The sequence below is a fragment of the Octodon degus genome, unplaced genomic scaffold (genome assembly GCF_000260255.1).
Source record: "Octodon degus isolate 3935 unplaced genomic scaffold, OctDeg1.0 scaffold00344, whole genome shotgun sequence".
Lineage (NCBI taxonomy): Eukaryota > Metazoa > Chordata > Mammalia > Rodentia > Octodontidae > Octodon > Octodon degus.
The window spans coordinates 313901-326683 of NW_004524920.1; the positions used below are offsets into that span (position 1 = coordinate 313901).

Genomic DNA, 12783 nt, shown 5'->3' on the forward strand with positions numbered 1-12783 from the left:
GCATCGTCTGTGACGTCATCAGTAAAGGGGTGGGCACGCGCTGCTCGTTCTGCCACGTGATGTGGGACCAGCTGTGTGCGGGAGCCGCCATTTTGCACCGAAGGGCAGTGCGTTCTACTTCCTGAACTGCGTTTCCTGTCTCCGCAGTATCGCGGATCCTCTAGGCCTCAGATCGCGGAGCCTTCTCCTACCCACAGACTTTTCCTGTCGCTGATTGTAGGATTTTATCCACAACTGGGCTATTTTCTTTACCTGATGTCCTTTTTGACCTCTTGACCTCTGGCTCAAAGGTCAGCTCCCGAGTTCATTACTTGGGCAGGGGTTATAAAGGGGGATGGAAGGTATAAATTTTTCCATTTTTAGCTCTAGGGCCTCTGAGTCTCACTGAAGATCTGAGTCTTCATATCCCAAATATGAAGTTTACATATGGAGTTTACAAATTCAGGCTCAGTGAACGAGACTAGCCCAACAAAATTTCCCTTTCTAAGCCTCCAGCCGCAAGTTAAACCCCGGAGACCCCTCCCCTTACCACAAATCTGATTCTGGATTTAATCGCACTGTTGACTCTCAGATTTCTTCTGAATTGAATTGACCCCAGTTCCTGGTACTGGTTTGAATATTCAACTCTTAATTTTTTTTTTTTTTTTTTTTGGCTTGGTAACAGGTACACCTCAGTCCTAAAATCTCTCCCAGAGACAAAACCTTTTGGAGAATCCTGCACTCTCCTAATCCCTCCGCCCCTTCTGAAGATCCCAAAATGACTTCCTACTCTTCCCCCCTAGAATCCTCAGTCCCTTCAAGACACCCTGTACCCCAGGCCCTCATTCCACCTTCTCCCCTACTCCTAAGTCACTTGCATGTACCTTTTCCACTAACTCCCTGCAGTCTTCAAACCCCTGTCCCCCCACCACCCCCACTTCCTCCACCCCCTGCCATGAGGGCTATCCCCCCTCATGTCTACGGATTAGAGAAGAGCCAGCTCCTGAAGGAGGCCTTGGAGAAGGCAGGCCCAAACCCCAAGGGCCAAGAAGATGTGAGGAGACTCCTGAAGTTGCACAAGGACCGGTAGGGTCTCCAAAAATACCTGTCCCCATGTCACTTCAGCTGTTTCATTTCAGGTTTCCCATTTTCTGAGGTCAAACAGGCAGTGACATCAGTCCCCTACCGTAGTGATGCACCTCCAGCAGTGGAAAATGCTGCGCTCAGCAGTGCCTGGTGCAGGGGTAAAGCAGACTCTCAGCCTTCCAGACAGTGACAGTCAGGAGTTGTCAGGTTATGATCAGAGGTAAAAGGGGGCATCTGACTCAGGACAGCTACGTGGAGAGGGTGAGCTGACAGAGTGGACAGAGTTTGGAAAGTAGACTGCTTGGGCAAAAGGCCCAGAAAAAATGAGGACATGTTCCTTTTTAAAGAACTGCAAATATTTAGTTAACAGAACAAGGGAAGTAGCTAAAAGGTGGGCAGGACCAGCTCATACAGGAGATGGTGGGGCATGTGAAGAGAACTGAACCATCCTGGGGGCAGTGGGAAGCCATGGAAAGGTTTTGTTCAGGAGGAGGCCAAAACCTATGGTAAAAAAAAAAAAAAAAAAACTATTGTAGTAAAGATAACGGAAGGCATGAGACTAGCTCAGGGGCCCAGGAAAGAAGCTAGAACAACAGGAACTTGGGATGCAGGGGAGGTAAAAGGAGGGAGTTATGTATGTGCTAGAACCATAAGGACTTAATTTAGAGAAGACAGTAAAGGGACTTGCCAAACTAAGAAGAAACTCCCAAGGCCCCAGCCATTTTTATAATTGGTCCTACGTGCCCCAACCATAGTAAGACAAATTTGTTCAAATAACAAGTACTGGGGTTGGGGCAGTGGCTCAGTAGAGTAAGCGTTTCCCTGGCAAGTGCAAGGGCCTGAGTTCAATCCCCAGTTCTGCCAAAACCCAAACACAACCAGTACCTATTACCATGTGAGTAGCCATGTCAAATAGTATTCTTTTGTTTTATTTTGGTGGGGTTTTTTGTCTTTTTGAGATAGGGTTTCACTATAAGTTCAGACTGGCATTGAACTCATTTTTTTTTTTTTTTTTGAACTCATTTTGTAGCCCACTCTGGCCTCGAACTCACAGTGATCCCCCTACCTCAGCCTCCAGAGCTCAGGGATCACAAGTGTGTGCCACCATACCCTGTTTAACAGATTTAAAGGAGGAAAAAAATCGTGAAATTTGGGCATAAGGTACTCCCTTGAGTAATTTCTTCACGTAAATCTGACTCATTACAAAGTTTGAACATTTGTTCTGGCCTTCAGTTCCTGAGAGAAACACAGGGTCAAGCAGGCACTATGATGACCCCCCCCCCCCGCCATGCCAGGTGAAAAAACTGAGGCTCGGGAGACAAGGAAGTTAGCAGCAGAGCCAGAAGCAGCCCTTTGACCTTAGGACAGTCAGGCCTGTGTTCCCTTCCCAGTCCCTGGACATCTGCTTGCAGGTAGCCCCCAGAGACTGTAGAGTTCCCTTGTAACCTGAGTATGGCTCTGCTTCAGGTTCCGAAGTGACTTGCAGTGGATCCTGTTCTGTGCTGACCTGCCATCGCTCATCCAAGAGGGCCCTCAGTATGTGTCCCCTGGCCACCCTTGCTCTGCCCTGCTGCCCTTCTGACACCTGGGCTCGGAGGCAGGGGAGGGGCACTTGGCGTAGCTTGGGTGCATGTGGGCTGGGGTGCTACCACAGAAGGTACTGGGTGGCCCTGGGGAGCAGGTGAGCAAACTCCTCTCTTTTCCACCCGGTGCCCAGCATGCCATGCCAGCCACCACTCTTACCCAAGGAAAGCTCCTCAAGAGCCATCTTCCTTCTCTGGTACAGACTCCCTGGAACCCCAGTGACCTTGGTCCCCACCCTCCAGCTCTGGACTCAGGGCCTTGTCCCTTGAAGCCAAGCAAGGTTTTCCCATCTGGCCTAGTGGCAGGGAAGGAACTTGGCCCCCTACTCCAACTTCTGGGGTGGAGGAACCAGTACAGGGCCAGGGCTGTCTCCCAGGTGTGGCTTGGTGGCCTTGTGGATGGCAGGTGCTCTTCTGGCTCCGCCCAGCGGTGTTCCCCTGGAGAGACTTGTGCAGGTCGCCATGGACAGAGGCTACACGGCACAGGGAGAAATGTTCTCTGGTGAGTTGGCCAAGGAGGGTCTCATGGTCCTTGGTACTTCCTGGGAGGGAACAGGAGAGACAGGTGGGGCGCTGCAGGCCTGGGTGGGGGGGAGTCTCATTCTCATTTCCAAACTTGCCCTGCCACTCAATGCCTACTAAGCCAGGTGGTCACCTGGTAGAGCGTGGAACCGGGCTCTCTGGGCTCTAGACTCACCTCTGTCACCTCTCACATGGCCATGGGCAAGTAGCTGACCCCCTCGGTCCTTCAGTTTCTGCCTTATATCACAGTGGGGCCAGGCATGTGGGGGTTGGAAGCACAGGCCCTGCCAGCTCCAGCCACAAGTCCCTCTGTCTGTGTGTGCAATCTCGCCACAGTGGCCAACATGGGCAGGCTGGCCCAGGAGACGCTGGGCTGTCAGACTGAGCTGCTTCACAGTGGACTGGGTGGTCCCAACAGAGACCTGATCCTGCAGCACCTCATCGCCGGACACCCACTGCTTGTCCCGTATCCAAGGACCAGGGTAGGAGGCAGGCCAGAGGGCCGGGGAAGAGTGGGTCCCACTTCTGGTAGTTTCTTCCCTTAATGCCAGCACCAGCTATGACGAAGACTTCAATCACGAGCCGTGTAAGAGGAAGGGCCACAAGGCCCACTGGGCAGTCAGTGCAGGTAGGTGCGCGTCCTTTGGCCCTGTCCACCCTCCACCTGAGTCTCCCAGCCCCCAGCAACCCCTCCACAGTACAGACCAAGGCTGGGCTGCCTCTGTCCCCAGGCACTTAACCTGAGACCTGGGGGCCACAGGTGCCTCCGGGGTCTACCAGCTGGGGTTTCTGCAAGCAGGAGCTCATAGCACAGATGCAGCCCTGGTTCCAGTCACTTCCAGACCCCGTGACCAGATAGGTTTCACCTCTGGGCCTCTTATTTCCCATCTGGAAATCCAGGGTCACATTCGTACCATCTCATAAGGCAGTCTTTTTTGCTTTGAGTTTTTGAGACAAAGTCTCATTATGTGGTTCAAGCTGTCCTTGAATTATGTAGTCCAGGCTGGCCTTGAATTCACAGCAGCCCTCCTGCCTCAGCCTCCCAAGTGTTAGATTGCACACCTGGCTCATAAAGCAGTGTCATAAGCGAAGCTTATAACATTCCTAAAACATTAGTTGGGATGCTATGCAGCTCAGTAAATATCACCAGCATTGTCACTGTCATGCCACCTGCCTGAAAGAAAGTCAGAGATTTGTATCCATCAAGAGGCCACGATGGAGACTCAGCCTTTTCATGGCCATGTGGCCTCCAGGGCTCCTCCCTGAGCATCTCTCTCCTGGGCAGTCTACCATCTCGTGCCACCTCTCCAGCTCCCCTGTGCTGTGAAGTGCAGGACTTAAAATGCCAAGGCCCTTGGGTCCCCTTTCAGCCCAGCCATGTGCCCACTGGTCCCCACTAGCTGGTCTGTGAGGTGGAGATCAGGATACTGCCTGCTGTGGAAGGCTGAATTCAGGGAGCTCCGGCACCTGGTAGTGCTCGGGTAGCAGCCCACTCACATCGTCTTCTCACCCACAGGTGTCCTGCTGGGTGTGCAGGCAGTGCCACACCTTGGCTATGCCGAGGATCTGGAGCTGCCTGGTCTCTTCCACCCGGTGCCCAGCACGCCGTGCCAGCTACCACTCTTACCCAAGGAAAGCTCCTCAGGAGCCATCTTCCTTCTCTGCAAGCAGGGAAAGAGCTGGCACTACCAGCTGTGGGACTATGACCAAGTCCGGGATAGCAACCTGCAGCTGACAGACTTCTCACCCTCTAGGGCTGCTGATGGGCGGGTGTATGTGGTACCCCCTGGGGGGGTGCAGGCCGGCCTCTGTGGCCAGGCTCTGCTGCTCAGACCACAGGAGTCAAGCCACTAGCTAAGGCTGGGGCACTTGTCCACAGCTTGGCTTTGTTGCCTTTCAAAGAGTGTCCCAGCTTTTCACCCTGTGCAGTAGTTAAAGGTTTGGGCGGGATCTCTGAGGGCCCCCCACCCATCCCATCTCCAGCCTAGCAACTGCCCAGGCCATCTCTTCCAGCACTGGTACTGAAAGCCCTCTGTCAGGGAGACACTGGTGGCAAGCAGATTATCTGCAGGAGCCCAGGCTGGACCTTCAGCTGCACCCCACCCCCTAGGGCGCTGTTCTGCTCCCAGGACAGGGACTGAGCGCTTTTTCTTAGCTGCCCTCTCCTTGGCCCAGCTCTCCCTCACCTGTCCACCGTACTGACCTCTTAGGTCTCCAGAGTGCCAGATGGCCCCAGCCCTGTGCTAAGATCACACCTCATTCTCCCTAGGGACTCAGATACCACTTCCTGGGAAAGAGTCCTTCAGCCCAGGCTGCGGCTCCCCTATTTTTGCTTTTGAGATACTGTGACACTGTGTCAGGAGTTTAAAGCCCATCCAAGGGGACCAGAGAGATGGCTCAGTGTAATCAATTCCCTGGCAAGCGCAAAGGCCTGAGTTCAGTCCCCGGTTCCACCAAAAAAATAAAGCCCATCCAAGAGCAGTTACACATGCAACTGTCTGTCCGTTGTTAATTCATCAACAACTCCCTGTACAGCAGGTACCAGGGTCTCTGTCTTGGAACATTTTCTGTTGCGTGAAAGTCCCTGAGACCTCAGGGTTCTGGAGTCTAAGCAGTCAGAGGATGGGGACGGCTTTCTTGTTGTCTCAGCAAGCCCGCTATCTTGGTCTCTCTTCCTCTTAGCCACTTCTGCCATAGTGGAGCTCCACCCTGGTGACCTGACCTAATCCTAATTACCGCATGAATCAGGATTTATGTTTCCAACAGGTGAACTTTGAGGGGATGGGTCACATCTTAGCACCCCTCCCCCATTTGACATGAGTAGGCTGGGATCTGGAAGTCATATGGCTGGCAAGTGGCAGGGTCAGGATTCAGGACAAGTAGTCTCTGGCCACCAGCCAGGCCACCCTGTGGACACCTGAACCTCATTACTGAGCTGACTGCAAACTGTTCTTCCCATCTGTCTGTCCAAACAAGGGTACGGCTACATGGTGAACGTTAAGATTCTCACATGAATGAGTAGCCGTCACCTCCCCTTCAAAAGGGAATGTGTCTGTCTCAGTTATTGCAGTGCCCCAGAGGGTCTCCTATACGGAAACCGCGGTGTAGTGGTTCTAATCAATGAAGAGGTGCGATCCCATCTCAACCCTGGTGCTTTGGACCTGTCCCAGGAGCCCATGGGGACACGGCTGGGAATCATCTCAAACACCAACCGCTGTGTCCCCTGGGTTGGCCAGAATAGAGCCAGGCACAAGCAGCTCAGAGGATGCCGAATGAATGAAGCAGCTGGCTCAGCCTGCCTCAGTCCTGAGGTGATCATTATCCCATTACCCCACCGGGCACTAAGGCCCGCCCAGGTGTCACTGAGCCTACACACCCAGATAGAAAGGAAAAGACATTGACTTTGAGTGTTCTGTTTATTAGCGTCCTGTGGGTGGGAGGCAGAGTGAAGCCATTTGCCTCATGCTCCCCCAGTACCCCACCTAACAAGTACCTCACATATTTATAAATAAGTATAAAGAACGTCAGTAGAAAAGGAGAAGGCTGACTTCGCTCAGCCCCGGAAGACAAACTTAGGGCTCCAGTTTGAGAAGGGTGGATGCCTGTCACAACCCACCCTTGTGGGACAGGAGGCCAAAGTTACAAGTGCTAGAGCACTGAACGGAGCGTGCGTGTTCCACACCCCAGGGCTCTGGAGTCTTTGGTTTAGGCCAGGTGGCAAGCCCAAGGGAATGGCCAACAGCTAACCAAGGCTGGCACTTTTCCCTGGAGAAGGACTCTTCTCTGAACTGGGCCAAAGAATCCTCAGGAAGGCAACTGTGCTTCCCAAAGAAGGAACCTGCTTCCCCTGCCTGGGAGACTGCTGCCGCAGCAGTCCACTGGGAGGGAGGAGACGGGAGCCCAAGACTCAGGGACAGAAGGAGGAAGTGCTGAGGTTGCTCCGGTGCACCAAAGAATGAGGTCTTACTGGTCACAGCGCTGACACCCGGCCACATGTGGCTGCAGCCTGGGTCTGTAGGGGGTCATCAGGATCTCCAGGGGAGCACCCCACCAGGCTGCAGCAGGGCAGGAAGGAGGCTGTACTGCGCCCCACCCCAGGACATTGCCCTGGGCAGCGTCAGCAGGCATCTCACGTGTCATTCTCTCCACTCAGCACTTGGATGGCCTCCAACAGAGAGTGTGCTGTCACTCCCAGATGGACAGGTGGATCCTGCACGTACTCAGAGTTGAAGCCTGGTACTGGCGTGCCAAGATGGCTGGCCCAGCCCTGAGCTCAGCCAGCTGGGAGCTGTGAGGGACTAAGAAGGCATTTCTGCATCATCCACGTGGCCCTAGGCAGTGTTGGGTCCATATGGCGACAGCAACTTGTGCTCTCAGGGAAGCAGGATTTGGCTGCAGCCTCTGGCAATGCCTCAGCAGCCTTCCTGGCAGCTCAGGGACTTGCTCTGGTTCCACTGGCTCACTATGACCCCGCCTGGTCATGTTCCCTGGACAGTGAAAGAGCCAGGAGCTGCCTGGTGTACCAAGGCCCTTCGGGCCTCCCATGCTGGTGGTGTGCTATGGTGCAGCCTCTTCCGTTGCCCACCTCCAGCCCCCACGCAATCTCAGGGCTGCTCCAGACCAGCACCATCCTGTAACTAAGCCTGGCAGTGGCTGAGCAGGTCAACTCTGTGCCAGCCCCTGAAGGAGGCGGATCAAGTTGTCCAGGCCCCAGAGGTAGCCGTCCTCGTGGTTGCCTTCAGCCCAGGGCAACCTGTGGGTGAGCGTGTGGTGGTCAGGGAGGGGCACTGTTTTGCCGAAGTCGATCATCCAGACCTTAGCCAGACCAGTGTGGTCATGCACAAAGAGGAGGGAACTGCCAACCACCTGCAGGGGAGAGGCGGGCAGTTAGCAGAGGAGCAGGCACCAGCTCCTAAGGTAGGTCCCCTACAGGGAGCAAGCAGCTCCAGGCTGCTGGAGTTCAAATCCCGCCTCTGCCACTTCCTCACTATAGAGATTTGAACAGGAGTTTTGACCTCTTTGTGGCTTTGCATCCTCATACGCCAAGAGAATAACAGTAATATTTACCCTAGAGTTGCTCTGAAGAAAGATAGATGGTACATAGATAGTTAACTCATATAAAGTATTTAAAAGTTGCTGGCACATTAAATTATATATATTTCATATATATATACACATATATACATATATATACATATATATATTTCATATATATATACATATATATATGTATGTTTCCTGTCATTTCCTATGACAGGTTTGTAAGCCCCCTCTATATATGTATTATCTTTTTGTTATGGTGCTAGGGGTTGAATCTGGGACCTCCTACAGTAGCACAAGCTCTAACACAGAACAACACTCCAGCCCCTGCTACCATTTTTTAAGACAGGGTACATACTCAAATGCCTTTAGGACCATGCATGGGTCAGAAAGTCTGGTAGGAACTAATGAATTAGGTAACACCCTCCCCAGAAAGGGGCAGCAGTTTCTCAGGCCTAGCGGACTGATGCTCATAAAGTGGGATTAGTAGCTTCCGCAGTTTCCTGTCTGTAGAATGGGGAGGTTGGCAGCAGTGCCTGCTTCTGGGACAGCAGCACCCGATGATCCATGCACTCGAATTGCCTCCCAGTGGGGGCACACAGTACCCCTCAGTAGATGCTTGTTTTATTGGGCTGTTTTTGTAATAGTCCTTGCCTTTCCTTCATCCTATGACAGGTTTGCAAGCCCCTTCCCTTTTTCAAAAACAAGTTTCAAGCCAGGCATGGTGGCTCACACCTGCAATCACAGCACTTGGGAGGCCAAGGCAGGATTGTCAAGAGTTCCAGGCCAGGGGCTGGGGAGGTAGCTTGGCAGTCTAAGCAACCTGCCTAATGAGAGCAAGGTCCTGATCCCCTGTACCACCGAAAGAAAACAAAACAAAAAAGGAGGAAGGGAAGGAAAAAAAGAAAGCATTTCAAACACTACTGAAATCCCAATGCCTGTGCTGCACACACGATTCAGCCCCTTGCAAACCTGTCATAGGATGAAGGAAAAGCAAGGGCTATTACAGGGCACACACAGAAGCCTAGTCAGAGGGACAGACACTGTGTGGCCGTGGATGCAGACAGCATCTAGTAAACAGCCCCACATTATCATGTTTCCCCAAATGGTAGGGGAAACTATAAATCTTGGCTTAAATGGAATCTCACATTTATCTATCTGTCTGTCTATCTATCTATCTATCTATCTATCTATCTATCTATCTAGTCTCACATTTTAAATAGTGGCAACTGTAACATTAAGTCACTGGGAGAAATACAGGATAGAGGAGATGGTTCCCCAGGCCTCTTTTATGACTTCCATATGAAGCCTGAAGGCAGTGACAATAACAAGGGTGATGTCTCATGAAGAACAAACATGACATTGACAGCTGGCCTGTACGGATGGCTTGTTATGGGGAGGGCTCCAATTCCTCATTTGGCCTGCACAGTACTTAAGCAGCAAGAACATCCACCACCCGGGCTACAGGCAGGGACACTGAGGCCTCGAGAATGGCTGCCCCCAGGCACAGCTGGGATTTGAGACTAGGTTGGCCTGATTCCCAGGTCAGTGCCATTGACATCAGAAAGAAGAAGAAAACTTGGGAGGCTGAGGCAGGAGCATCATTTGAGTTCGAGACCAGCCGGGGCTACAAAGTGAGCTCAAGGCCAACCTAAAATGCATAGTGAGACGCTGTCTCAAAAAGACAAAAAAAAAGAAAAGAAAAAAACAAGAGGAAAGGAGAACCTGTTGTGGGGGAATGTGTCCATAATCCCAGCATTGCAGAGGCTGAGACAAGAGGATCACAAGTTTAAGGCAAGCCTGGACTACATAGCAACACCCTGTTTCCAAAAAAAAAACAAAAGTGTTGGCAGGACAAACAGAATATCATGGAGAGGAAATGGCACACAGGGACACTGCCACCACCTCACACTCAGAGGCTTTGTTTCCCAAGAGAGGCTGGGAGTATGAGGACAGGGCAGGCAAGAGCCATCCACGGAGGTATATGACAGTACAAATAATCATGATCATAAAATAACTTTAGTAGGAAGGGGGGTTCACTACCTCTGTATGGGGCTGGGGGTGTAACTCAGTAGTGGAACCCTTGCCTATCACGTGTGAAGCTCTGAGTTCAACCTCCAGAACCACAAGACAGCGCAGAACAAACCAAATCAAGCCTTTACATGCACCAAGCGTTGCTCTACAGTGGCCCTCTCCCACCTCAGTAGCCCTGAGAAGAAGGTACTGTTTTTCCTGTCCGTGTCATAGAGGAGGAAACAGAGGCCCAAGAGGATTAGTCACATACCCAAGGTCACAACAAGACCGGCCCTCACCCCCACACCCCTGGCCTGAGGCCATGCTCCAGTCCATACCACCCCTGTTTTGGGGCCACAAAACACGGGCCTGCCTTTGAGAACTCCAACCTTTGAGTCCATGAGCAGTTTCCCGTGCCACTGGGACCGCCATGTCCCCTCCACACACCTGTGGTGGCCAGGGCTCGTACCTCATGGGTCTTGAAGAAGGGTGAGTCCTCCAGAGCATTGCGCAGTTCTTCCAAGCGTGCCACGTACCTCTTCTGGGGGATGGGGGAGGGGGGCTTCGATTAGCACAGAAACCTTGTGAGCTACCCTGAGATCCAACCTCTCCCGTACCCAAAGGCATGGGCAGAATGCAACCATGTGGTGTCAGGTGATCAGTGGGGAAATGGAGGGGCTGAAGGCACCAAAGCGGTGAGTAAGGCAGATACATGAGCACCCCAGTTCTACCATCAGCTTTTGCAGAGGGGCAGAGTGTATCTCCCCTTCCTTGCTCATTCGCCATGGTCTGCTTGGCCAACAGGATATGACCATTGTTGTTTGGGTTTTTGAGACAAGGTCATGCTATGTAGCTCAGGCTGGTCTCAAAGTCACAGCAGTCCTGCTGCCTTAGCCTCCCAAGTGCCGGGATTACAGGCACGCTCCACCTCTGCTGTTCTGTGAATCCAGATCTCCTTGCGTATTCTAGGCTGGCCTGGAACTTGCAGCTATCCTCCTGCCTCAGCCTCCCAAGTGCTACAATTACAAGTGTGTATGACCATGCCAGGAAGACATGGCACTTTTCCTGCTCTTAATTCTCTGTTTCATGGCAGGAAGCAGCCAGGCGAGCTGATGGGTCAGGAGAGACAGGTGGCCAAGTCCTGAGCCAACAGGCAAACACATGAGCCAGGCCCTAAGGCCAGCTGGCTGCAGGCTACCGGCTGTGTGAGCAAGGCCAGCCAGGCTCAGCTACACCCAGCTGAGGCGAACAGCCACTGACTGAAAAGCTACAATAAATGCAAGTTGTCTGGTTTTTGAGTACCAGGAATCAAACTCAAGACCTTGCACTCGCCAGGCAGGCACTATGCCGCTGAGCTATATCCCTGGCCCAGTGGTAGTTGTCCTTAATAGCTATATCTGGGACATGGGAATTCCACTCACCAGGATTCCCTGATCCCCGTCCACAAAGTCCTCCAACACCTTTGTCACCTGCTCCAGTGCCTGTGTCTTCTTGAAGTTGGTGTTGCATGTGCCATCAGCTTTCTACAGGGCAAGGAGTGAAAAGGCACTGTGACCCCTCTTCCTTCCCAGCACCCTCAGGCACCTGCCGGGACCACCTGCCAGCCAGCGTGTGCTTGCCTGCTGTTCCGGGGACCCAGCCCTGCCAGGCCACAAGGCATGCTCCAGGACAGCCTGTCCTTCCAAGGCTAACCTTGGACATCTCAACGGAGCCAGTCTGGCAGTGCAAGGTTTTCAGGGCAGTGATTGGCTTTCATTTGGGATCCTGTTCCTTTCCAGATGGCTGCTCTGAACAAGTCGCTTTACCTGCCTCAGCCTCAGCCTCCTCACCTGGAAGGTGCAAATTGTGCTGTGCTCCACTTCCTGAAGCTGGTGTAGGAAGAGAGGGGCCTGCATGTGTAGGAGGCCGGCCATGTGCTGGGCCTGGCATGCAGGGAGTCAATGAGGCAAGGGTTACTCTGCACATTTGAGAGGGACACAGAGAAGCCACTGTAGGGCACGCTCGGCCATACGGTGTCAGATCCAAGGGGGCATAGCTAACAGGGAGGTGAGAGGGCAGACAGTGAACAACAAGGGATGAAGGGAGACAGGAATAAAGAAGATGTACAAGGGCCAACCAAATAGCTCAGCAGATTAAAGTGCCTGCAAGCAGGCACAGGGGCCCAGGATTTGATCCCTGGGCCTGCAGTGCTGGCCCCGCCCCCAGGGTGTGCTGAGACAGCAACTGAGACTGGGCATGGTGGCGTATGCCTCTAATCCCAGCTCCTGGGAGGCTGTAAACAGGAGAATCACTAGGAGTCCGATCTAGTAGAGAGACCCTGAACACCCTGTAGACCCTTCCCTAAAATATATAAAAAAAAAAGATGTACAGTGAATAAAGAGGAGGGGGTGGGGCTGGTGAGATGGCTCAGTGGTCTAAAGCACCTACTTAGAACAAGCTTAGTAAAGCAAGTGGACCACTGCTCAATCCCCCAGCACCACATGCCAGCCAGGCCCGCCCCCTGGTGGGCTGAGCTGGCCACACACACACACACACACACACACACACACAAATAAATAAA

General features: G+C 52.7%; 2 protein-coding genes across 3 annotated transcripts in view; one reads left to right on the plus strand and one right to left on the minus strand.

Moving 5' to 3' along the window:
* The first annotated feature begins 47 nt into the window (after nt 1–47).
* CUNH19orf54 (chromosome unknown C19orf54 homolog) lies at nt 48–5661 on the plus strand. Its single transcript, XM_023708244.1, has 7 exons — nt 48–290; nt 665–1065; nt 2533–2601; nt 3026–3150; nt 3507–3636; nt 3728–3798; nt 4687–5661. Exons 2-7 carry the CDS (start codon nt 758–760, stop codon nt 5022–5024), a joined length of 1041 nt encoding a protein of 346 aa, XP_023564012.1. The 5' UTR covers nt 48–290; nt 665–757; the 3' UTR covers nt 5025–5661.
* Itpkc (inositol-trisphosphate 3-kinase C) overlaps nt 1452–12783 on the minus strand; it is a 23029-nt gene continuing 11697 nt past the window's right edge. The window contains exons 5-7 of one of the 2 annotated variants that reach the window (XM_023708234.1): nt 11645–11746; nt 10693–10764; nt 1452–1566 (exon numbers count right to left, since the gene is read on the minus strand). In XM_023708234.1, coding sequence (XP_023564002.1) covers nt 1549–1566; nt 10693–10764; nt 11645–11746 — 192 coding nt within the window. In that variant the 3' untranslated portion in view covers nt 1452–1548. Of the gene's footprint in view, nt 1567–6624; nt 8037–10692; nt 10765–11644; nt 11747–12783 lie in introns of those variants that run through there. The other variant, XM_004647974.2, reaches the window with a different exon arrangement.